Source organism: Lobosporangium transversale (assembly GCF_002105155.1).
Source record: "Lobosporangium transversale strain NRRL 3116 chromosome Unknown BCR41scaffold_24, whole genome shotgun sequence".
NCBI classification, from domain to species: Eukaryota; Fungi; Mortierellomycota; class Mortierellomycetes; order Mortierellales; family Mortierellaceae; genus Lobosporangium; species Lobosporangium transversale.
The window spans coordinates 289387-315093 of record NW_019029002.1 but is presented as its reverse complement, the minus strand read 5'-3'; the positions used below and the strand labels follow the sequence as shown (position 1 = coordinate 315093).

Sequence of the window (25707 nt, the reverse complement as noted above, 5' to 3'; positions counted from 1 at the left end):
TTGTAACACTTGGAATAAGAAGAAAACTGAAAAGGCAAAAAAAAAAAAAAGCAAAAGCAAAGCTTGTCAGTCACTCGCGTTTTGATATGGCTTGCAAGTGTCGTGCCGTTGCCATGTTAAATCATTTGACTTTTCGAATCAGATGGTCCTCGTCGCGTCGCCTTTTCTCTTTGCTTCTCTCTCATACTCACTCTCTTTTTTTTCTTTTCTTTCTTTCTTCATCCTTCAGAGTCCATTTTCCATTCTCCTCATTCCTTCAGAATTAGGCATCTTGCCATGGAGGCCTACATTACCCTCCTCACCAATAATAACTACGCTAGTGGCGCACTTGTGCTCGGTCACTCGCTCCGTGCGGCCCATACTACCAAGAAGCTTGCCATTCTCATTACAGCTAATGTCTCACGCCCCATTCGTGACCGGATCGCACAAGTCTACGATGCTGTCATCGAGATTGGTGAGATCGATTCTCATTCCACAAAGAATCTACAATTACTTGGAAGACCCGAACTAGGCATCACATTGACAAAAATTCATGTCTTCAACCAAACCCAGTACTCAAAGGTCATTTTCCTGGATGCTGATACGCTCGTGATGCGAAACATTGATGAGCTCTTTGACTCTGCAGCCAACGGCGCATTGGACGACCCAGACCGCAACACACGCTTCGCAGCGGCTCCCGATGCAGGGTGGCCCGATTGCTTCAATTCTGGAGTGTTTGTTTGTCGACCCAAGTATGAAGATTACAAGGGGTTGATTGAGGTGGCAGAACAACAGGGCACCTTTGATGGTATGTTTCTCATTCTAACTACCTCCCATCTAATGAAGACGTTAAAAGGAAAGAAAGTTTTTTTTTTTACCTTTTGATTGGCAAGGCTCCCAAGCGTTAACGAGCTTTTTTCTTTACTCTATATCGTTGACTACTTATCATGATTCAAGGTGGTGATCAAGGTTTGCTTAATAGCTACTTTGATGGCTGGTCTAGAGGCGACGTCAGTAACCGCCTTCCTTTCATCTACAATACAACGCCTACTTCTGTTTACAGGTGAGCGGAGCTAGTTTATTGACATTTTCAGTTTTTCAGTTTTGTATCTGTCGAGATTGAATTCAGGGACACAAAGTCCTTTTTTATTTTATTATATTTTATTTCTTTGGAGATAATGATGACATCGTTTAAATACCCATATCCCTACGTTGACACATGAAGATAAATGTGCTCAGGCTTGGTATGCGGATTTACCATACAGGTTGGTTATACAGTTACATGAAAGGGCCACTCCCATGCGACAAACTGATTGATCGGTGCGAGGGAATGTTAAATTGCTTTCATGCCAAAATGCAGGGGTAAAAAAAAGAAGCCTGGTGGAGTCAATCGTGAAAGTAACCAGCAAAGGGTGTAACAGGAGGGATAGGGTAATTCTCTATCTTCTTTTGCTAGCTGAATCGCTACTTTCTTGGCTATATTAGTTCATTCAATGAAATCCTATCAGCGAAAACACGGCATCACTCCTCTCTTCTTCTATGCTTTTTATTTTATTTATTTTTATTGGGAAAAGAAAAAAAGATCACTGGTACTCGGTACACTGTTATTAATACTGTTGTAAATTACTGTTATTCTTAGCTATGCTCCTGCATTCCAACAATACAAGGATAAACTAGCGGTCATTCACTTTGTGGGCACTTTCAAACCATGGCAGTGGCTCCGCTTTGCTGATGGAACAGTCTTCCCACGGAACACCTCTTCTACAGATTCGATATCGCTTGTTCAGCAATGGTGGAATGTCTTTGACCAGTATGTTGGAGGCAAGGTATGTCAGCTCTTCAACTTTCATCGGTACATGCTTTGAGTAATGAATTTAACGAGAGGAATTGAAAGCACAATGCTGCTTAATCTGAGTTTTTTATTATTTGAGTTCTAAATTCCTTTATCAGTGATGATATTCTTGATACCATTTCTGGGCTCTCATTCTTTGAAGCAATCCTCGGAAAGGATGGGGATGGCCTGAGCTCTTTTCTGAGAGGGGATGTTTGTGCTTTGTACTCTCTGAAATTTCTTTATCTATTTGGCGGACTACAAATTGTCGGATGTATGCAGGAACAAACAAAGATAAAAAAGAAATGGAGGGAATCCATGGGTGTTCAAGAGGTTCTACAAAAAAAAGTGCAACAAACATATAATATATTATCAAAAGAAACAAGTCCTCCCTTATCTCCTTGCCATGTTAGAGACTTACCGCACATGTTTATATTTCCATCCTAGCCATCCGATATTCATGAGGTAGAGCATGGCTACGATCTACCGCCAAAAAGCAAATGGGATTATATTGGCCTAGATGGCCAAACCCATGAGCCAGAGATTGAGAAACCACCCCATTATGAAGGCTGGTTTAAGCCTTATGACCACCAAGGTCAGAAGCAGCAGCCTCCTCCCCCAGTAGTGCACTACCAGCATCATCACCACCAGGAGCATCAATATCAAGGACACCATCAAGAACATCATCAAGAACATCATCAAGAACATCAAGAACACCATCAAGAACATCATCAAGAACATCAAGGACATCACCAGCATCACCACGAGTATCACCATCAAGAGCAACACAATAACGATCATCAGGAGCATCACCATCAGGAACAGCAAGAGCAGCAGCATCATCATCAAGAACATTATGAACATCCCCACCAAGAACATCATCAACAGGACTATCACCATGAGCACCATCACAATGCAGATGGGGGTGGAACTGATGCTCATCAGCCTAGCCACCAGGAACAATGGCGGCCTCCTATTCCGCCACGTATAGCCGAAAGAGTAGATCGGCACCATGGTCATAACCATCAAGAGCAAAGTTATCACCATGAGGTTCATCAGTATCAGGAGCGTCATGAACATCACGAACATCACGAACATCACGAACCACAATACCCCCATAATCCTCACCATCTAACTGATTATCATTATCAACCCCCTCCTCCTCCTCCCAAGATCCCTGAGCTACCTCAATCAGACTCACACCAACACGACTCTAATGAAAATGTCAATGGTCCAGAGAGAAGACAAACTTATCCTCATTCTGAGGGCTCAGAGCCCTCAATCGGCCAGGAAACTAATCCACATCACCTCACAGACTACCGCTACCGTCTTCCTACTAACATTGACTCCCATGTTGATGACAGGAGATCTAGCTTCAATGGCATTATACCCGAGCCCGTGGGTCTTCCTGATATGTACTACCCCAACGCATGGGATCTACCTGAAGATCCACGGAAGACTCATCCAGAAATGAAGCCAGTCCCATTAGTGATTGAAGATACAACGAATGGAGAAGACACCCCTGTGCCATCTGGTAAGGGCAAACCTGTCTTCCCCTGGGAGACTCCTACTGATTCGAACGCGCCCAAGAGCCCTAGAATGCCCACTCGAAGATATTACAATTATGCTGCTACAGCAGAGGGACAACGACGTCAAAAGAAGTTAGAGGAAATCAAGCGTCTTGAACTTGAGGAGGCAGCCCTTGAGCAAATTAGACATCAAGAGTACGCACGGTATGAGCAAAACCGTAGGAAAGAGGAAGCGCATGAGCAAATGACTGGAAGTCAAGCATTCGAGAACTTCAGATTGGTCAATGCCTGGGATATTGACCGAGGAGTTCAGTTATCAATTCTTCGACAGACTGAGAAGAGACGGCCAAGGAGTCGCAAGAGTAGCGCTGGGGGTATTCGGAAGGGGTATGGCCTTGAGGATATGCTTGCATACGAAGCTAGACAACGCCAAGAACAATATGAGGCCGAGATTGTCCGGAAACGATTAGAAGAGGAAGAGAGATGGGCTAAGGAACAAGAGGAAGCTCGAATCAAGGAGGAAGAGCTGCGACTCGAGAAGATCAGGCTAGCTAAGCTCGCAAGAATGAGAGCACTACAACGGCAGAAGCAGCAAGAAGAATCATCCTATACGTTTAGGAATGCCTGGGATCCTCCTAATGTATCCCTGGTTAAAAAGAAGCTTCGGATTGAGGATGACGAGATTGATATTGCTCTTCCTCTTCGACAGGATCGTCGAACTACAAGAGACATTTCATGGTTTGGTGGCGCTGGCGCTACTAACAAAGAACCAACGAATATTACGGCGATACAAAGGGCTGGTGGTAGAGCCGCAGCGGCTGTTGCTGCTGCTGTTGGCACAGCGGGGATCGCAATTGCTACTGAAAACCGGTCTGGTATAGTTCATCGGTCTACTGAATCAGCAACAGACACTGCTGTCACTAATACTACAGAAAAGAATGCTCAACCAGGTAGAACACGTGCAGGACAAGCTACCAAAGGCTCTGAGGGACAACTGTCTACGGTAACAGGCAGCCATACGACTGTTGGAGGTGCTGAGAGAAGTTCAACGCAGGACAATATAGTGGGCCGTAAATCCAGTACGACAGCGACTTCAACTGCAGCCTTGAGCAGCTCGTCCATTTCATCTGCCTCATCCACTGTCAAAATGACCACACCCGGCTCATATAGGTTCGTCAGAACTACTGTAATAACAACAATCACTCGTCGCAAGTTTAAGGATGGCGTAGAAGTTAGCTCTACCTCCAACACTAGCACGGTTGGTGGAGAAAAGATGTTTGAGATCCCTGCTGGACCCAGATCGGGAAGCTATTTTGGCAAAGAGGGTCGCCGAGCTGTTACACTCAGTAGTACGCAAGGGGCTAGTCGCCTCACATCTGATGCCCAAGTAACTAGCGCCCAACAGGAGCAGCGAACTACTACACAAAGCCAGACTACTACAAACAAGAGTTCTAGTGCGGTTACTAATGCTAGTGTCACTAGTAGCGACTCACGCTCGCAAAGATCAGATGAAACAGAAAGTACAGAAGTTTCAGCCAGCTTGCAAAAGGTTGGACACAAAACTACGACAATGACAAGCAAGGCAGTCTCCAAGATGGAGAGTGAGACTGAATCCTCCCATTTCATATCAACCAACACTCAGGTCTCAGGTTCAATGTTCGAGGTTGAAGCAGGTGGTTTTAGAAGACAGCAGAATGGCGGATCCTCATTGCAAATTGATACCAAGAGCCCTATCCTAAAGCGTAATGAACGAGAAGAGGAAGCCGTTGAGGTACAGGACCGGCAAAAGTTACTAGACCTTCGCGAGAAGAATGCGTCAGCAACTGCAGCAGCAGAAGCAATGGAAGTATTGTCGAGATATCCTCAAGCAACTAGTCGTTTCGGAGGGGCGCGAACAATTTCCAGTACCATCACTAGCTCTAGTAGGCATTCTACCGGCGGTGTACTATACGCTAATGACCCCAACCTCCCTCGCCACAGTGTTTTGACGTCTACAAGCATGACGAGCAAAGGGAAGGCCCCAAAAGCTCTTGCTCTGCACACTGCCACCTCATCAGACAGCGAGGAGGACGTGCTCTATCAAGGACAGGATCTCGATGAACTAGAGTACTTTGGAGAAAGATATACTCAGACAAATCTTCCTTTGGGCTCACCTTACATGCCCTCAACACCATTAGCACCATCTTTCCATCGGTATGGCGCATCAGCGTCTGGATACTCCAGTCGCGCTGGTAGCCGTCCAACGACCCCTGGGCCGGGTACACCCTCGCGATTAGGACCAGGCACTCCCAAGTTACTATCAAAGAAACCCTTTGAGTTTAAACTAAATCCTAATAATATATCAGCAGTAATGCCGTCTGCACAACAAACAGCACCTCTAGACACCGGGTTCTCAAATTATAGAATCGAATGGAATTGGAAAGAACTGCTGGGAAAAAAACCTAGGCATTGGACTGCTGAAGCTGGTGAAGAATATTATGATCCATATAACGCAGTAAGTGGATGAACATTTAAGAATCACGATGATCTTAGAATTGACCTTTTTTAAGCTTCCCCTTCCTAAGGTTGACTAACACTTATCCCATGTATTTTCCTCATCTTGCTCGAATTTATAGCTTTCAACACATGGCTCACAAGCAGACTCAGATGAGGATCGACATATCCTTGAGTCATCATCGGAATCTGAATCTGATGAGGATGATATCCACTCACAGCATGGCAAAAGTGGATCTGAAGCGAGCAGTGGCAAAATCGGTCCCAGAGGATCATCGCCTTCTTTTACAATGGGCGGGGATAATGACTTCACACGTGAATCTGGATTTGTTATCCGAGGAGGCAAGATTGCACGTCGCAGAAGCAGCATGGTACTTGACCGACGTGAGCTTTGAAGTATGTAGCGTCAGCAAAACTTGAGCGTCAATGCGACTCAACTTAGAAATGAATAACAAGTATAATAATTGTTAGCGATTGAACAATTGAAAGATGAGACTTAAATATCTATTAAATGTAAAAACAGCATGCTCACTTATATTTCTTTCATTTCTTTCTGCAATACACTGAAACGATTGTAATAACCGCTTGCAATGCTTGTTCGTACTCATAAATATTTACGTAATTCTCCCAATAAATAATACAAAACAAAAACACTACCGCCACTCCATCTTCTGATAACGCTGCTTCTTCATCTTCTAGCAACGGTCATGGCAGCAAAGCACACCCAGGCGGTACCTTCTTTACATTTACATTTAGCGTGAAGTAAGGGAAAGAAGAAAGAAGTGGGTATGCACGGAGGGCTAAAGAAGGCAGAGATGAAAGAGGAAAAAGGAAAAAGAACCTATTCTGTAGGCTTCATTATCTTATTATGAAAAAAGATTACTGCGAACTGCTATAATTGCCCAAAGAAATACTTTCCAATCCCCTCTAACTCTAACAAAACTTTTCAGTGCCAACCAACCGAAAGGCCCAAGAGCATTCGCTGGCAGCCATATCTACCAAGCGCTTTCCTGACTATTTACCATACACTTCATCTTTCCTATTTAGATGGGGGTTCGCGGGCTATTCCGACTTATTAAGGGTACAAGAGAGGTCCCTGCCTATGATCCTTCTCGCAAGATTGCCCAGACTAATCCCATAACCAAAAGCAACTATGAAGCGCTATTGCACCGTTTATTCATCAGACCCAGAACCCATCAAACAACGTATGGAACACGGTTGGCGATAATAACACAGCTTACCACAAAAGCCCCAGACACGTTCGGCAATGGCCCAATGAAGCATTACATTGATGAGCTATTCAAATACTCGAAGTAACGCCAGGGTTCAGCTAGCACACCATCCAATCAACCCACTCCTCCATCATTCCCCACCGCGTTGACTCTCTATCGATATGCGGCCTCTAATTGCCTACAAACCGATGGACTGGGAGCAATTATGTATGCATATAGTATTATAAAGCAGTTCATATCGGATAAGTCGAGGATCAAGGCACCAGACATGAAATGCAGTTCCCAAACCGTTCATCTATCAAGACATCACTGGATGACAAAGGACTCAGGCCATGGTGGTATCTAACAGTCATGACTCCCTAATTTGATATTTTATCAAAAATAAGGAAGCAAGGTGTTCTATCCAATTCAGAAATACATTCCAACCTCTTAAATTGAACTGAAATCAAACGCTTATACTCAACAAACATCTCCATGCCGGCCACCGCATTGTTAAAGTGGGTTATGAGCTCAGGATTATAGGTTATACTATCCGGATACTTAGCAGCCCCCAAAAAGTTTTCGAGAGTTTCTTGGAAACAATTAAATGAATTATCATCCTTTCTTGCATCATAATCTCGATCTTGCCCCATAGTGTCCCTATCATCCTGGACAGGTCCGGTAACAAGGGTCTTATTTGCGATAGCCTTGAGAAAGAGACCGGTTTCATCGCAGTTATACACGTCTTCGGGGTCAAATCGTGCAAGCTCACTTGGATTTCTTGGATCCAGCTGTCATATAAAGAGATCAACAGAGCTACTCTTCCCATGCGCAACAAACTTCTAGACTCCTATCCGTAACTTAAACATGTATAACCAACCGCGAGAAAAGTTTATAGGCGTAGGGTGGAGCCCTGGACGGTAGTAATCCTTGATGACGGTCCATATTACGGCTGTTGTCCCTTGCAGACGGGCGTTAGTGACTTTAATTTCTATTGAAAGGCTTTGTAATGATTAGGGATCTCTTACCTTTATGTTTTAAACCTAACTATTCAACATTCTGTGCGTACTCCGTTTAACTTGCTGGTTAAACCAGTGGATTAATATGATGTCCAAACCACAAACTATTGTCGTTCGAATACGTGTTAAGCGCTGAGGGACTCAAGGTGAGAGTCTTTGGGAGCTTTGGAGGCAGAAGTCTGCGTTTTTGAGGATGTACCAGGCTGTTTGAGGGTTGATGCCACATAACTTTGTTATCAAGCTCTGCGATGTATATGGACTTCGAGCCATTTCCTGTTGAACCCTCATGACAAAGGCAGCTTTGTCAGCGATAGTCAGACGATTTTCTGCTTGGGTTGAACATACTACCAAGCTCCCTTATATTTTCAGGCGACGTTCTTGCTTGTATTTTGAATGTCTTTTGGTCATGCATGGAGTAAGAAGGATGGAAGGTAATGGTTGCAGTGATCGTCATGTGTCCGACAGCAATAAATGTTTCAAATAAATATTTTCCTTGCTTGCTAAATTAGGGAGTCGTGACTGCACTTGACGTTGACGAAATGTCCAAGCTGCGCTTCTTAAAACCACGACTCCGGACGAGCCAAACCGACGAGTCGGCCTCGTGTTTGTTTCCATGATGGGCGTCAAAGGTGGAAGGGCCATGGTAGCGCTGATGTCCATAACCTCGTCATCATTGCTCGAGCCTGGATCCGCGATTTATATCGTCTATCATTTCTTCAGCGGCCCATAGTAAAAATATATTCTGTAATCTTGTTTCTATTTCTAGTTGACTAGATCAGAATGCATGTATACCTGTGATATGCAGATGAAAGAAATGAACATCAAGGCTTATGTAGCCAACCCTCTAACTAGGAAGTGGGCGCTCATACAGGAAGGCATTCATTTGCTGCACACATTGGGTCGCCATGGAGCACTATAGCTAGATATTCTTGGACGCATTGTTGTTACCTAGGCTCTGCTCAATCTTAATTCAATGAAAGATTTATTTTAGCACACCAATTACACAGCCCTCGCGCGATTCTGATTTAAAAATACATTGAATATATTTATTACGCATCAATTAGAGAGGTTGCTTCCAGCCCTCTTCAATTGCATACCCCATTGATTCAAAGAAAGCATCACACATCTCAAGATGTGATCAATGGCCTGCGGACATGACAATTTCATGCAATACCATTTACATTCTTGTCGACTCTTTTGATTATCTCTTTTGCTCTTATTCCACCTTTTTACACTTGATGCTTTTTTTCAGGATCTCATATTAAACAAATCTCACATCCTGACTCTCACTCTCACGCACAGTCCACAACTTGCTTTTCTCTTTCCCTTCTCCTGCTCTCCAAGTCCTTAGCGACTGTACCGAACATCAATCCTCTTATTCTTCTTGTCCTTGTTGTCTTACCTTTACTCTTAATTGCTCTCTACAATCATAAACGACGCAAGAACACATTGACACGTATACTCTCACACCGTCGTTGTCATTACACTTTTTTTTTTTTTTTTTTTTTTTTTCACCGCCATTGTATGTTGGCAGTAATAAGTCATCTTATCCACTAGATGATTGGACTCGAAGTTGAGGGCCATATTGGACCCAAGGCGGGTTTACTTGCTAGTATCCCCTCCGATGGTATCTAAAAGTTATTTCTGACTTTGTTTTATTTTTTCAATTTTTTTATTTTTTTCTAATTTATCCCTCGATATTATTTTTAATATTCATGTCGACTGGATTAGATGGGAATGGTTCTACAACCGGACTTGTTCAAGGAGTTGCAGAGGGGATTGCAATAAGAAATGTCGCTTCAGGCAACGTTGATGATCTTATATTCATGGAAGGTATGCTACATAGAATCGGCAAAGCGGGAAGAACAGCATTCAATCAGATCATTTATGTAACATTTTCCCGGCTATTCCCAAATGGCACAACAAGTTTTTATTATTATTTCCTTACTGATCTGTCTTGCCCTTCTATACTATGGTCGTTATCTTCTTCTTTGTTTCTTATCATGGTGTTCACAGGAGAACGAGTGGTCCTTATAGAACGCCTTAATAATGATGGACTTTGTGTGGTAAGAATAGTCTAGGGACATGCTTCATTCATATACTCCCTGCGCTGTATGCCGAGAATGCATCGTACTGAATACAGGAGCATGCAGATACTTTATGATTTCCTCATTTTCCTTGTGTCGGTCGGTACCTGGGACTATATTCGGAGGATGGAGTAAAGTTTCTTCGACTGGCGCTTTTTAATATTTTACAATACATCAAAATGAGCAGCTTCCATTGCTCTAACATGTAAAATACTGTACATTGTACATGTAGACCGTAGAATGGTACATGTATTTAGGCAAATCTCAATGCTCTCTCTTTCTTCCTACTTTTTAATCCAATTTTTGACCTCGCTCTCTTTATATCTGTTGCTCTTTCTCAAACGCCCATTCGAGTTCATAGAACTGTTATTCCGCTCTTCAACAATTAACATTTGCTCTGAAATATCTGATCTGCTGCAAATAACCCACACAAACCTTCATTTCTTCTTCTCTGTCCTTTTCTCTTTCCAATGAAAGGATGTGCAACATTGCACTACAACTTTGCATCCCTTAATTGTGTATTCAAACAGTGTGGAGATGTGGAGTGACACAAACAGTCAGAGATCATATATACCTCCTGCTTAACTTATTAGTTGCTGCTGTTGATGCTGTCATTGTTGTTTGATTACAGGGTGATCGTCATGGTCATAGACATCCGCTCTTGTGGTGATGTATGCTGACCATTGCTTACTTACGCTTTCTTATCGTTGTTATATTTTTGGATCTCCTAATAGGGGTACTGTGAAGGTGTGTACGGCAGGTTTTACGAAGTAGATGTTGATTTTGAAAGCACTACTACGGCAGCAAACCCTCTTTCCAACAACTCCTCTAACCCATCACCTATTTCATCAAGGAACCACTCAAGGACCATTTCACCAGTAGTATCAAACAAGAAGAATCAGGCAACTGAAGTACCGCCAGTGCGGTCTAGACTGAGAAAAAAAAAGAGTACCACCATGGATGAAGTATCACCATCGTCATCTTCACCATCGCCCGCTATATCTGCTCCCACGAAACATGCATTAATTGTGGCAGCCATGGCTACGGATCCTAGTCAGACAGATCGATCTGAGCATGGTCCAAGGAAGTTAATGAGTGAAGAGAACTTGAAGGTTGTGTCGGCTCAAACCATCGCTGCTAGACGACGACAGGTCATATCATCTCCACCAGCACCGCATCCAGAGTTACTTACAGTCAATACGACTGCCACTACACCAGTCATTCCACCACGGTCGTCCTCTCGATTGCCAAACGGAGCTAGTTCACCTATACATTCTCCACACGATTCACCAAGCATACACTCTTTGGCAACTAAATCTTCAATATCATCCATGAACTCACAAGTAGCGACATCAACAGACCCTCACGGCTCTTCAGCAACCATGTCAACTAACTCCCTGGAAGGCCGACCATATGAAGCCAATCGAGAGCAACAACACCATCATCCTACGCCTGTACCACGGCAGCAACCTTCTCGACCGTCTTCACCTACTCTAGTCTCCGGTACCCTCAGTGTCGATGTGGGGTCTATCCAATCCCCACTCAAATCTATAGGACGTCTCAGTCCAAATCAATCTCTTGAAGCTAACCACCCACAACAAGATCAGAAGCAAGAAGATGAATTAACAAAAGGAAAGCAACAACAGGAAAACGACAATTATCTTTCATCAGTCCTTGAAGACATTCGCGCAAAGACAAGTCATGTACTTCAAAAGATGTCGCCAACAGCAGGCCTGTTTGCGGATCATGGGTCGAAGGACTTGGATCTAAGTGTTGTTCAAATGCCTTCAACACCTATTGAAAGCCCGCCATCTCATATTAGCGTGTCGACTGCCGCACCAGCGCCGGCATCAACAATTGCATCGGCAACAGCGCCCTCATCACCAACTTCCGGTCATGGAGTCAGCTTTGCGATCCCGGCCCCCGATTCACCGGAACGTGGCTTGAAAGCAAAGACTGGTATTAGTGGAATAAGTCGTATCGGAGGACGTGCCCGCAGCCGATCTGTAAGGGATGATAGTCGTCCACCTCTGGCCTTTACACTTTTGGGTTCATCAGGAGCAGACTCTTCAGGACCAGCAGGAGCGTCGCCATCCATATTTGATAAACTTCGGCCATCAAGATTAGAACAGCGAAGGAGATCCAATTCAGGACCAGCTCGCCATTCAGATTCAAGTATCCAGCAAAAACTAGAAGAGTATCAACAGTCCATTGGTAGTGACGTCGACCCCGTCACTATTGATAACGATAAATCGATGCCACCATCACCACCACAAGATACAAAGAGAAAACCAAGGTCAAGAAGGCCCAGTGCAGCCACAACTGTGACCATGGCTAGCATTAAAACCACACACTCATGCCCACCACCACAACACGAAGTGTCTGCAGCGCAAATATCTTCGAAACAACTACGAACCACCAAAAATTGGTTTGGAATAAGAAGAAATTCTACATTTATGCTGGAAGACACAAGAGCGCCTCATCCGCTGGGTCACGGAATCGAAGGTGGCATTGTAAATCGCCATGTGTCTTCACTAGTCGATGAGGATGATGATGAGGATGATTATACTGAGGATGAAGCTGGTGCTATCGGTGCCACAGAGGCGTTCCGTGGACGAAAGTCGATGGATCAGCCCAATAGGCTGTTTATCAATGACTATGGGTTTATCTATGATCTGGACGATGAAATGAATCAGGGCCAGGATTTGTCAGGAACAGGTTCGTCTATAGGCAAATCTGGGTCGACAGGATCCAGCGTCTCCATCATATCAGAAATCGAGCGCAAGAAGGTGATTCGAAAACAAAAGTTCAGCCGCGAGAACGAGCTCAAATGGATTCATGCGGTGACAAGGCTTCAAGTCGATACCGTCAAGAAGTCTAGCAAGGTAAAAAAAAAAAAAAAAAAAAAAAAAAAGGGGTCGCTAAAAAATACAAAAGATTTCGACTTTCATCAGGTTTCCCAACTCTTATACGATTTGACTTGTACTCAACGTATAAACTATTTTATTCTTGTTTAGTACAAAAAACTGGTCAGAAGGGGATTACCAACATCCGTACGTGGCCGTGTTTGGTTATTTTTGGCAAAAGCGGACTCCTACCGCCAGCCTGGGCTTTTTGAGGAACTCTGTAAACGAGGGCCATTGCCAATACATGAGGTCATTGAACGGGATATTCATCGTTGCTACCCAGATCATGTTCACTTCCGAGATGGTATGGGGGGCACAGGACAGCAGGATTTGCACTCGATCCTGAAAGCCTATGCTCACTATAAACCCAGCGTAGGATACTGTCAGGGCATGGGTCGATTGGTCGGTATGATGTTGATGCAGATGCCGGTCGAAGATGCGTTCTGGTTGCTGGTAGCGACGATAGAAGGCTATATGCAAGACTATTATACTCCTTCACTTCGGCAATTACGAGTCGATGCACAGGTGTTTGAACGTCTGCTCAAGGAACAAGACCCACCCCTGGCTTCACACTTGGAAAAGAACGATGTGATTCCGTTGATGTATATGACTCAATGGTTTATGACCCTATATACGATGAGCCTTCCTTGGGCATCTGTTCTTCGGGTCTGGGATGTTTTCTATTTTGATGGTGTCAAGGCCCTGTTTCGGGTTGGATTAGCGATCTTACAGCTGAGTCGAGATCATCTGTTGAGCAAATGTCCGAGCTCCTCAGAGTTACTGGCCTATATCTTACATATTCCATTGGAAACTTTGGCACCTAAACAGCTTTTGGAGACCGCTTTGCAGATCAAACTGAGAAAACAATCGGTTCAAAAATTAATTGCCGTTACAGCAGAATCAATGGACGCAGCAGCAACAACATCAAAGAAATCTGCATCTGTTCATGGGGCACTGGCTTCTGCTCCCTCTTCTTCTAAGGCTACGGCAGCGGCAGCAGCAATAGGCACAAAGAACAGCAGCGACAACTCACAAAATTCTGATACCCAACAGTCGACTGCATCCTCACCGCCTGTATCTTCCTCATCTTCTGCTGTCGGATCAACATCTTTCTCACCTCTTGGAGTCTTTAAGACTCGAAAGAGGGCAGGCACCCTTCATAAATAGATCCCCTCTCCTCTTTTTTTTTTTTTTTTTTTTTTTTTTTTTATTTGTTTTCATTTTAGCTCCTTCGTATCTAAACTATAATTTAATCTAATAATACAATGTAAAAAAAAAAAACGCACGCACGCACACATTACAAATAACCCTGTAGTTTCTTGCATTTTCATGCAGTTTCCAAAAATCTGCCTTCGCTTTGGGAATGTCAAGATGATTAAACACACTTCTATTTTGATGCTCTTATCATCGTAACAGCAGCGGTCCCAGCTACAATAGTAGATCATTTTGGGCATATTGTAATTAATATGAAGTTTATTGTAGTGAAAGTACGTTGCAGATTCAGCAAAATGTAGTGAATAATGGTGCAATCCTTCTGTAGTATTACCATCGACAGTCGAGAGCAACTGCGTTCAACGCCAGTATCCCTGGGACTAAAGCCATGTAAGCATCGGTTCATATACTTCTGAAAGATATTTGTAGTGCTATATCTTGCTTGCCTCTTGAAAGAAAAAAAAAAAGGAACAATCTCAGGAACAGAATTGAAACAAGCTTCTACTCACCCCATCCTCCTCCTCCTTCTATTAGCTATTTCCAGTATCCCATCCCCTCGTCCTGAACTACAGAAAGACAAATCTTCATTAAGAGGGGATGAGGACCAGTTCATTTCAACTATCGCTTTTCATTTCCATTAATTAAAACACAAGTATAATAGTGAAATAAAGAATGAAGAGGAAAACGGAATCATCTCATCACAGGAAAAAAAAAAAAAAAAAAAAAAAAAAAAAAAATCCAATATACGCGTTTTCTTTTCTTAGGTATAGTATCGTCAGAAACAGCAAACGTTAACAGTAAACGTTCGGAAATCGATCGCTTTCAGACTTGAGTCTACCGGCCCTGAAAAAGGAAACCCCCATGGCATCGAGAATATGCTTACCATCCCTCTACTGCGGCGACAAACGTTGATCACTCGTTGGTCAATCATAGGCTGACATATCACTTTTTATTTGCAACAAAGAAGACGCTTGGTAAACGAAAAGAGAGAACACATTGCTATGCCTTCATGACATGTCCCACTGATAAATATTTGTTTTTGCTAGAAACCTCTTTTAATATCTATATCTTCTTTTGAGTGTCTACGAGTTCTATTAAGTTATTTTGAATTTTTATTCTTTTCTTCTTTTGTTTTACAACTTGAATTCGCCATGCTTCTTAAGCAATGGTCGGATATATTCTTCATATCCATCGCAAACTCCTCTCTTGTTCAAAGGTTCTGTCTGAGCCTTGTCCCACAATCTCTTGAATGCATCTCCGTCGCTAGCGCCCAACGCACTGTTCAACAAATAATCTGGGTGATCAAAAGCGTCAACGAGACCCACAGCATCGTCAGCTAGCGATGCTACCAGCGCCTTGACCTGTGCTCTCAACGACTGGCATTGTGCTGGTGAAAGATATCCATCTTCTGCAAAATCTGCAAGGTTGGTCTGAATCGTGTGCAAGGCATGCAGGTTTGACAACCGCTCCAATACCTTGATTGACGCAGGTTCGGCACGGTGCTCAGGATCGGTCTCGGGGTCCTGAGCATCCCTGATTGCCTGAATGAACCAGAGGACCATAGTGTACTGTGCATGTGCATGGGAGATACGGTAGCACTCAATGTTGTGATCAGACCAGGTCTTGACATTGGCTAGATCTTCTCCTGCCTGGTCAACTGCATCGCTCAACTCAAAAGCTAGACGTGCGCAACGATGTTCAAATGCTGCGAGCTGGATTTCGGGCTTGAGCCAATCCTCGGGCTGAGCGACTGCGCAAGTAGTACGCTCGAGCGCATTCTTGTTCAATCCCAAGAGCAGGTAACGAGAGAAGGGTGTGACCTTATCTGGGGTAGCACGCGCAGTCTTGATTTCCTTGAGCAAGTATCGAGCCATCTGTTGAGTGAGCACATAATTGTCACCCTCGTACGTATTTGAAGGCACGATCGACGCAAACAAATGAGCGAGACCAGTAAAATAGGAGAAGCCGTGTCCTCCCATGAGCTTGCGAGACTCCTCTGTGCCTGCGGCACCGATAGTAGTACAGTATGACTTGAGAGCAGAAGACATGGCATGAACCTCAGCTAAAGCATCGATTTTGCCAGAGGAAAGGCCTGTCATCAGGTTGATGTACATATCCATCATGCAGGAACCGGCAGCAAACAAGGCGTATGCTTGAGCAATCATTGGGAAGAGCCGATTCTGAACCATGGGATAGTTGATGACTTGGGTTTCGAGCTCAGGATGAGGGTCATCAGCACTACGTGAGGTTGGATTATTGAACTGGCGACGGACCGTCAAGTAGCGAGTGGCGACAGTAGTGGCGCGGGAGAGATAAAGGGCCATCTGCTTGATCAAGACCGAGCGCAGCAGGACCATGGATCCATAGGATAGCTATATAGGTGATCAAACCAAGATGGGAAAACGACGTTAAGAGTATGGAAAGCATATATTAAATAAAACATATAATGCAAACTATATCGTCGTGGCTCTGACCTTCGCATGGGGAGGCTTAGTATAAACACCATCACGGGACACTTTGGAGAATCGCATCAACATGTTCTCGCGAGGAATGCGATACTTTGTAAAGCGGGCGACTATCGATTTGAGGTTACAAAAAAAAAAAAAAAAAAAAAAAAAAAAAGTGAATGAATAAAGGTTTGGATACAATTATAGTGGACTATGAGGAAGCAAGGGCAAGGCTGAACTTACATCCGTTGTCCATCTTATTGAATCCGTTGTAAGCCTTAGGTCCGATGTCTCCAATCTGGATACCAGGGAAGGGTTTGTGGTCCTCCAGCGATCTCAAGGGGACAACAAACACATGAGCACCATAATCCTTGCCATCAATAAAGAGCCTTGCTTGGACAACAGCATGTGTGCACAGTGCGCCTAGCCCACCGATCCACCACTTTGCGGCTGTGAAAGTTGTACTGTTGATCTCCCACTCGTCGGTCTCCTTGATGAACGTAGCCGTGGTCTCGAGCTTAGAGAGATTAGATCCATGGCCCAACTCTGTTTGAGCATAACAGCCAATGATTTGGAACTTTTCTGCAGGAGGAATCCATTTCTCGATTTGCTCATCGGTTCCTTGAGAGTTGATCACTGGAATAAAGGCCCCGTTATGAAGCACGATCTATATTGATTATTACAGAAAATTTTAGGACCTGACTGTGACCAAAAAGCAGCTGACGAAAGTACGAATGAAGAGAACAAAGAAACATGGGCTTACAGGGAGAGGGTCATCAATAGCCTCAACGATGGTGGCAAAGTCAAGGTCATTCAACTCGTGCTCCATCATGAGCTCTGCCAAACGTGTCGACATGGCAATGCCACGCTTAACAGCGTCTGTGTGGTTTAACCAACCCCTACAGAAGGAGAAAAAAACGCGCGTCAGGGAAACATTCCATGTATCACAAAATAACAAACAAAGAATTTTTTTTTTTTTTTTTTTTTTTTTGACAAGAAAAATGATCAGTTGCCTACCAATCGTCCTTATTGAAGACAGGATCATTAGCAATCAGGCTGATGAGATGCCTACGGTGCTCCACATTGGCAGCACCACCGTAGAGATAGTTAGTCATATCGGCAATTTTAAAGCTGACTTTGGACCGAGCATGGGCTAGATCCTTCTTATTCTGTGACTCGGCCATCGTTTTGGGAAATTTAATTTGTGGAAATGGGCAAAAAAAGGTAGTGAAATGAGGTAAATGAATGAGCGAACTGAATTCTCAATCTTTTTAACAACAACTTGGGTCGAAGCAGAAAAGGTATAGATGGAGATGAAGACAAAAAAAAAAAAAAAAAAAAAGACGTGGAGAAAGTAGGCAGTGAGTTTTATAAGGGCTTTTCGGTTAGTGTTGGCAAATCTGGGCTGCATGTTCAGTGTGTGATCTTCGGAGCAAAATTTTGTCTGCCTTAAACTGAACATCTGTATCAACTTCGGCTGCCCCCCATCTTCACTTCTACTTAGCCGCATGTCATGGCTATTGCTCTCGCTGCCCTCGCGCAACATGTAAGCTTCCCCACGAAAAAGAAAAAAAAAAAAAAAAAAAAAAAAAAAAACTCCGTGTCTGTCTCTTTCAGATAGAAGCAAGCGCCATGTGCTCATGTTCAAGGATCAGATAATCAAACATAACCCTTTCTCATGCTTGATGACCCTTGTTACACCAAGCAGGGAAACACGAATTGAATTGTAATGGTTCCTTCCAGATGGTGTTTTTATTCTTATAAGCCCTCGTATTTTTGTGTCCCTTGCCTTTGTGAGTCAAATAGTAGGAACACTTGGCTAGTTTTTGCATTTTAGTCTTCAATCCCTTGCCAACCTGAATGAGCTTCATGCAGAGCTTCGTGACCAGCATGTTTAGACCTTGGTCGTGTTACCTCTAGGCAGGCAGGCAGTACTCTCCAAGGGCCTTCAGTTAAACGCTATTGCTCTAGTATTTCTAGCCTTAAAAGAAGACAGAGACGGCTTCAAATTCGATGCCATATGCGCAAAGCTGAAGCATTTAAGAAATGTCAAAGTATCAAAAAAGAGTGTTTATTTTCATTCTAGCTAGAGATCCTTTTTACGGCTTGATCTTTAATGCTTGGAGCTTCTCCTTGCGCATCGCTTTAGGCTCTCTGTTGCCTTGCTTGCACCAGGCTTTTGCTTTCAAGAACAAGTTTTCCCAACGGCAGCGTTGACTGATCCTCCTGCAGAAAGCGATCAGCCAAAGTCTTAAATACCAATAAACTCACATGCATCTACATATTTCCTTCAATTTGAGTTTATTTATATATAGGAGTTGATGCTTTTTGTATGTGTATAATATGCAATGATGTTCATTAATGAGGGAGGGTATTGTTATCATGATACTTCTTTTTTTGTGAGTTAGTACTTAGGCAGTGGTATTAGAAGTAGCTATGGTTACTGATTCTGAAAGAAGATCCGAATAGGGGGTATCAGCACTCATGCGCGAGCAAAGGTCTAGTTTATAAAGGGCTTCCAGCTTGAGTGCATCAATAGCATCCGTCTCTTGGAAATGAGCCTTATCAGTAACCTGATCCAACATGGGCTACAAAAATGAAAAAAAAAAAAAAAAAAAAAAAAGGGGGGGGTTAGACCATGCGCAATGTGCTGGATAAATTTATCAAAAATGCGAAAATATGATGTCATAGAGCCTTACAAAGGTCAATTGCCATGAGTTCAATCGTCGGAACCATCCACCAGCCTCTTGAGAAATGATTTCAATCCAATCATCCCAGTAGCCCAAGCGTGCATTTGTCCTCCAATCGCCTTTAACGCGGATAGAAGTATCTGTGCGCATAGGGAATGCATTCATTCCTGCCCAGATGACAATGGAAGACTCGCCAGAACCCACCGTCGGGTCTTCCTTAGGATCCATATTCATATCTGGATCGCTTCCTCGTTCATATCGTTGCTGTCGCCGTGCCACAAGTCGAGCCTCGCGAGACTCCTTCCACCGGTTCAGCCGCTGAATGACTCCCTCCCATCGCTCCAACAGCTTTGCAGTCGACCATTGTCCACCTGCAACAGGCCCACTAGCCGGCCATTGCCCAATATTGAGATAGATTGTGTCATATTTATCTAGCTCTTCATCAGAGGAATCAAGCAGATAATCCAAGAACTGGTCTGCTCTGTACACCAACTCAATCTCCGTGTCCGATTCCGTCCTTGGAGTGGTAATTGCAGAATTGGGTTTCTCTGTCTGCGTGTTATTAAGATTGAGATTCTCGAGTACGGGTAAGAATTCGCTATGCGCAGGGAAACGTTGGTGAGGGTCAACAGGGCGGTAATGGCTCAGGATGGAGTTGTATGTAGTCCGGACTTGTGAATCACCTGTAAAGAGGATTCGGCGTCTAGGGTAATTATTCTCATTGTTGCTGTCATTATTATCACTATTATTGGTATCATGGTCCTGCTCCGCGGGCTTGGGAGGGCGCATAGCCGCGGTGGGCGAAGCAATAGAGTCGCATGTAGGTACGTAAGGATTTTGAGAAGAGCCATGAAGCTGGCTAGATGTTTTGGTCATTGTGCATCCATTTGGCACAAAACGCCACCCTCTGGTCAATTTCCCATTCTGTGGTTTGGGTACATTGTTGCTATTCGGGGCTTTGTAAAAGGCTCCAGCACCTGGTGCATTATTGACGATGTCTAGACCTGAGTAGACTTTGACGGCTAAGTCCTCGCGCCAATATGATCCACGAACAGGCACCATGCGATCGCATTGCTCAAAGTGCTGCTCGCGATACGTCTTTACTTGGTCCAAGAACGAACTCAACTCACAGTCAGGACAAATAGTGAATTTTGTTGTGGCGTTCTCTGTTGGATTGACCACTGTCTTTGGGTCAATCAAGATAGAATGGGTCCATTGAGGCCAAACACCTGGACGATTTTCGCGCACAGCCCTAAAATTTTCGTAGGTAAGCCATCCAAAGAGCTGTATTGGTCCAGGGAGAGCCATTCGAAAATCAGCCCTGTAGACCAGTTTGTCAGAGGGCGCAGCATCAGAGAGCGATGACGAGTTTGAATCGCCAGAATGTGAAGAATTATCGACATTGACTTCAAGGTTGTTTGGTACCAAATGTGCTCCAAGAGCCAACTTTTGCGCGCCCTCCAGTAAAAAATAAAAGTCGTCAGGGCCGGCTACCTGACGGAAATGCAGGTCATGGCTCGTATCCTTTGAGGTCTTGAATTTTGCAACCGGGGCACTGAGCTTATGTACAATCTGAATAAATCCACGAGAACAATCGGAATTGGATATACAAAAGGCGAGAGAATAATTTTTTAACTGTGATGGGATTCGCTGGCAATGGACTTGATCAGGTGTAAGCAAGGACGAGGAGGGAGAAGTGGCGGATGTGGATGGTGGTGGAACTGTGGAGGAGGAGACGTATGACGGGCTTTCGAATGAAGTTTCTGTAGTGAGTACAAGGTTTGGACAATTTGGCGGGAGAATGCCCTCTATACTCTTGAAAGGAACGATACGAGCAGGGCGACCACGCTGTGGTTTTGAGGGGAGATTATTTACGTCATGTTCTTCCTCATCCTCGCCCTCGTTTTCATTGTCGTTCAAACCATGTTCGTCTGTAAACCTCCACCCTTCATCTTCGTCAATATCGTCATCATCCTCATCATTGTAAATGGGCGAATATTCTGACTGCTTTGGCCTATTTACGCTAGTTCCATGCTCGTAGTCATAACCGTGACGAGATCCCGTTGATGACTGTGGTGAATTCTTTGGAAATGTTGAATTTGATAAACTTTCTTCTGCCGTTGAAACCGCTGAGAAGTGAATATTAGCTGTGTTGAGAAGGAGCAAGGCGGAGGAGATCGCGATAAAGAAGAATACAGTGCGTTTATAAGGAAGAGAGAACGAGCCTGCAGTACGTGGTAATGGAGAGGGTTTTTGAAGTGGTAACAACGAGGGCTTCCGACCATTACTATCAGCCAACAGGCCCTTGAGTTGAAGGTGTGGGTGTTTTACAGTCATATTGAGGAAGCAAGGAAGAGAGGGAAAGAGAGAGAGAGGGAGAGATGAAGGAAAGGACTGAAGAAAAGAACGATCCAAAGGATTGAAGAAAGGAACGAGCCAAAGGAACAAGAGAAATAAAGCACAGAAATATATCAAGTGAGTTTAGTTGAATCAAATAGTCAGGGAAAAGTTGTTTTTTACCGAGAAATTACTTTTTCATCGGCGATAAAAGGGTGATTTAAACAGGGACACGCGACTTTGAAACGGAGGGGTGACGAACAGGGCAATGATTAAAATAATGATGATATAACAAATTGACAAGAAAAGGAGGCAGTCGTTAAAAAACAAAAAAAAAAAAAAAAAAAAAAAAAGGGTAAGCAAGCTAAGACACTAAAGAATGTAAGAATGTAAAAATAAAAATATATATAAAAGCGCTTGTCGAGAATATGCAAAGGGGTTGGAACGAAGCAGAAGTTAAACTGCTAGCTGAATAGAGGATGATGCTGTTATTGCCCTTATTGTTATGGTTATGGTTGAAGATATGACGCTGATGAATGACTATTGTGGTAATGACGATATATCTTTCTTTCTTTCTTTCTTTCTTTCTGTATGACCTGTTAAAGAGTGGTGAGCAGAGTAGGATGGATAGAAACACGAAAAGAGTAGAAGAGAAAATGAAAACGGAACCAGATGAAAAAGCGAAACAAAAAAGATTGATCAAAATAGATATAGTGTGAGAGAAAACAATAGTCAACAAGTGGCAACACGGAGCTTCTGCAGTAGACAGCGGCAATGTTTATAGTGTTTATAGTTGAGCTCACAGGATACTATAGTAGACAGCTCTATACAAACAGTATGTGCTCCATATCAATATATATTTACTAATCTTTCTTTCAACTGAATTGAGAAAGTAGCCATTCTATATCTGTCAATAAGACCCTCCAGTTATTTAATGTTCATTTGTTCATTTGTTCATTGAATACCCCAGACAAGGGGTCCCAGTCAGGATCAATCAATTAATCAATCAATCATTTAAATCAGTCAAATCGTCTTCTCACTGTTTCGTATCATATTTCTCGCCATATTGTATTGTGTCATATATATATTTATGTATATCACCACAAGTACATTCTGAATGAATGGGAAACTGATTTAGGAATGGAGAGGGAGAGTGGAGAATAAGAACATGATTTGAATCAAGATTATGATCTTCAGGAACATTTGCCCTTTTTCATATGCCCCTATTCTCGGACCGGGTCCACAAAGTCAATGTCGCTGTAGGATGGTAGTGGACAGTTCAACCAACATAATTTTTTTTAGTAGCTTATTCCCTCGCTAGTCTCGTCACAATGTTCTTTTCCAAATGCACCTAAACCTAAAAGGGCTCTCCGTCCATCTGTATTGCTTATTTTCAAGACGACGTTGGGGTGGTTGGTTAATCAATACAAGTGCAAGTACTAGCGTATTTTTTCTTTCATGCTCGCATCAATAGTACAATAATTTTAATTAAAATGTATATTTTTTTATATTAATGAACATTTCGTCCTTTTCCAGTTCTGAGCCCTTTCTTCGGTATATAAAAACCTTCCAATTTATCCAGGCTGGATCCAGCTTACAAAACAACTATCTTTTTTTTCTTTTGAGAAGAAAGACCCATATGAAAAATATATAATGAACCATCAAACAGGTGCTTGAGTTACTGGCATAAATCACATTGCATAAATGCATTTTTTGTATCCCATCAACCCATTTCTTCAATCTCATTATTTAGTAAACTATTAATGATAAAAATAAAAATAAACTAGCGATCCCTTTGCAAATGATCTTGAACAGTCCACTCCAAGTTAAAGACACGAATGGAACTAAATTGAGGACCACACTGGCAACTGGGAAAGTATATAATATATACCGCTGAATATATTTGTAAAATCCTCCTTATAGGAATATAGAACTTGTTTAGTAACTTTAAACAGAGTTGGATTTGGTAAATGGGCAAAAGAAAAAATCCTCATTTCTTTTGAACTTGTTAGTGGCCTTTTTATAAACAAAGTAAAATAAAATAAAACCTATCATGAATACAGGATGTAGAATGGTATTGATTCACACGTTGCAGGGAGTAAAATAGGAACTCTGCTTTAATTCTTGTTGGGTTTTAGATGTGTACTTCTAGACCGCTTATTTGCAACGTTATGCAATCCTTATTATATACATCATATAAATGTATAAATGTATAAAAACATAGACAATTTATTGTCGTGCGTGAGCAGGCCATGAGAGTGGTAAGTTCCATAGCCATATACATGTACAACACGTAACTTATACGCAATTCCTTTTCTTTCTATGCTCTTATTTTTTTTAAAGTTGTTAGTTGGATGGTAATCAAAACTTTGTGTAACAGAAATCTTAGAAATCCATCAAAAAAAAGCCATCTTGTGCTGCTGACCGCTCTAGGCACTGTGAAAGAGACACAGTGAATATGGCATTGATTGCTATGGGCATGAAGACTTTTTTTTTTTTTTTTTTTTTTTTTTTTTTTTTTTAATAATGAGGACCTGGAGGACCATGGGATTTATTTCTACACTCTATGAACAAAATGCTCTAGAAACTATAGTCAATAAACAGCTATTACTGCACAAACGGCGAAAGCCGCTGTATCCATGATTTCATAAACCCTGACCGCCGTGGTTGGTACTCAAAGTCCACCTTTCCGACGTGGCCTGTTGCGCAACGCGACAAATTATCCGCTATCCATAGTCATCAAAAACTTCATTCCACCTAGCCGCTCCATCACGTCCAGTTTGGTTTTCCCAAGGTAACTGTCCCGGACTCGATTATCCGTAACCCTGTAGATCTCTTTTACATTCAGCTTCTGTCTTTGTCTGAGGGAAGGGACAAGGAAATCATTGCTGCTACGTCTGTGCTCCCCAACACAGCTGCGTCCTCTAGCGCGTTTGCTCATAGCAGTGATTCCACGAGCCTTTTCCCATTCAACGGTGACTTTACACCGTTTGTTCCAGATTTCTGTACGACCGAATTCTTCTATGGCCTTGACGAAGCGCCCTGCCATTTATGTAGCTATCCTTGTTGTTGTCTTGAAGCCAACTTTCCAACTCTGAGCAATGGACTTGGGCGTAAGTCCATGGTAAATGTCCTGCACAGACCAATCTGGTGTGTGCTCTCTCTCTTCCTCATCATCGCCGTTCCTGTCACCACGGCGTCGTACTTCTCGCACACCATCGATATGCATCCCCAGAGTTTTCCAAATGTAGTCCTCCTCTGCCGCAGTAAAATTTGGCTCTTTTGTCCTTGGTGGGTCTACACCTCTCTCTCTGGCCCTTTGTGCTTTAGCGGAGAACACTAGGCTGTCTCGAAGAGAAAGTATAAAAACTCAGACAAATCCCTGACCTGGTACATGTTTGCTTCACTTTATGTGCCTTAACCAGGACTCGAACCCGGCCCCTGGGCTAGACAGGGGGGTGCCCTGAAGGTATGGTGCCTGTTTGTGCTTGGGAAGCTAAAACCATTCTTTGATCACATGATTTAAGTCTCGTGGTAATAGCTCGGTTTTTTGTATAGTAAATATATCTTTATTACATAAGATTTGAAAAAATCACTGTCTTAAGAACCGGGGGGTTATACTGAAATGCCCTTAAAAACCGCAGCGAGACGCAAATACATAGAACACTGTGAAGTGTTGTACCAAGATAAAGGTCTTTATTAGTTTATGATATAATACTATACAAGTAACTAGTGCTGAGATGAATGAGGTTGCATACCTGAAGTGTTGTACCAAGATAAAGGTAAGGAACACTTCAGGGACGGAGAGTCCACTATTTATTATAGCGGGGAGGATCGGGTGGCTGAGCTCACGTCCAGGCAGGACGGGGTGGGTTTGAGGGTACCACTATAGGTATACCTCTGGTCCTACCTACCATGACGTCACTTGTTATAGGACGTGAGCTTAAGTTGCTTCAATTTAGGACA

At 43.1% G+C, this 25707-nt stretch overlaps 6 protein-coding genes across 6 annotated transcripts; 3 read left to right on the top strand and 3 right to left on the bottom strand.

Moving 5' to 3' along the window:
* The first annotated feature begins 126 nt into the window (after positions 1-126).
* Positions 127-2129, top strand: BCR41DRAFT_98429 (nucleotide-diphospho-sugar transferase). Its single transcript, XM_022031113.1, has 4 exons — positions 127-787; positions 937-1042; positions 1619-1805; positions 1930-2129. Exons 1-4 carry the CDS (start codon positions 277-279, stop codon positions 1930-1932), a joined length of 807 nt encoding a protein of 268 aa, XP_021880310.1. The 5' UTR covers positions 127-276; the 3' UTR covers positions 1933-2129.
* Positions 2130-3082: 953 nt separating this feature from the next.
* BCR41DRAFT_98366 (hypothetical protein) lies at positions 3083-6394 on the top strand. The gene is made up of 2 exons (XM_022031112.1): positions 3083-5833; positions 5955-6394. The coding sequence occupies exons 1-2, from the start codon at positions 3224-3226 to the stop codon at positions 6225-6227; spliced, it is 2883 nt and encodes a 960-aa protein (XP_021880309.1). The 5' UTR covers positions 3083-3223; the 3' UTR covers positions 6228-6394.
* A 4878-nt stretch (positions 6395-11272) lies between these two features.
* Positions 11273-12247, bottom strand: BCR41DRAFT_371653 (hypothetical protein; the record flags this gene model as incomplete). Its single annotated transcript, XM_022026622.1, has 4 exons — positions 11273-11466; positions 11608-11697; positions 11739-11915; positions 12082-12247. 4 exons carry the CDS (start codon positions 12245-12247, stop codon positions 11273-11275), a joined length of 627 nt encoding a protein of 208 aa, XP_021880308.1.
* A 589-nt stretch (positions 12248-12836) lies between these two features.
* BCR41DRAFT_307564 (rab-GTPase-TBC domain-domain-containing protein) lies at positions 12837-14222 on the top strand (the record flags this gene model as incomplete). Its single annotated transcript, XM_022020865.1, has 2 exons — positions 12837-13034; positions 13167-14222. 2 exons carry the CDS (start codon positions 12837-12839, stop codon positions 14220-14222), a joined length of 1254 nt encoding a protein of 417 aa, XP_021880307.1.
* A 1102-nt stretch (positions 14223-15324) lies between these two features.
* BCR41DRAFT_337873 (acyl-CoA dehydrogenase/oxidase) lies at positions 15325-17898 on the bottom strand (the record flags this gene model as incomplete). Its single annotated transcript, XM_022022093.1, has 5 exons — positions 15325-16639; positions 16742-16842; positions 16958-17381; positions 17478-17613; positions 17732-17898. 5 exons carry the CDS (start codon positions 17896-17898, stop codon positions 15401-15403), a joined length of 2067 nt encoding a protein of 688 aa, XP_021880306.1. The 3' UTR covers positions 15325-15400.
* Positions 17899-19037: 1139 nt separating this feature from the next.
* Positions 19038-21212, bottom strand: BCR41DRAFT_355963 (hypothetical protein). The gene is made up of 2 exons (XM_022024561.1): positions 19414-21212; positions 19038-19302 (listed from the first exon to the last, which is right to left on the bottom strand). Exons 1-2 carry the CDS (start codon positions 20710-20712, stop codon positions 19126-19128), a joined length of 1476 nt encoding a protein of 491 aa, XP_021880305.1. The 5' UTR covers positions 20713-21212; the 3' UTR covers positions 19038-19125.
* Positions 21213-25707: the final 4495 nt, after the last annotated feature.

Bases quoted from the DNA above. Each gene is read 5' to 3' on its own strand.
- BCR41DRAFT_355963 (XM_022024561.1), bottom strand. From the start codon at position 20,712: ATGGCTCTCCCTGGACCAATACAGCTCTTTGGATGGCTTACCTACGAA. The intron at 19,303-19,413 runs GTAAGGCTCTAT...TCATTTTTGTAG, and splicing joins ACTCATGGCAATTGACCTTT to CCCATGTTGGATCAGGTTAC.
- BCR41DRAFT_98366 (XM_022031112.1), top strand. From the start codon at position 3,224: ATGTACTACCCCAACGCATGGGATCTACCTGAAGATCCACGGAAGACT. The intron at 5,834-5,954 runs GTAAGTGGATGA...TCGAATTTATAG, and splicing joins ATTATGATCCATATAACGCA to CTTTCAACACATGGCTCACA.
- BCR41DRAFT_98429 (XM_022031113.1), top strand. From the start codon at position 277: ATGGAGGCCTACATTACCCTCCTCACCAATAATAACTACGCTAGTGGC. The intron at 788-936 runs GTATGTTTCTCA...TCATGATTCAAG, and splicing joins ACAACAGGGCACCTTTGATG to GTGGTGATCAAGGTTTGCTT. The intron at 1,043-1,618 runs GTGAGCGGAGCT...TGTTATTCTTAG, and splicing joins ACGCCTACTTCTGTTTACAG to CTATGCTCCTGCATTCCAAC.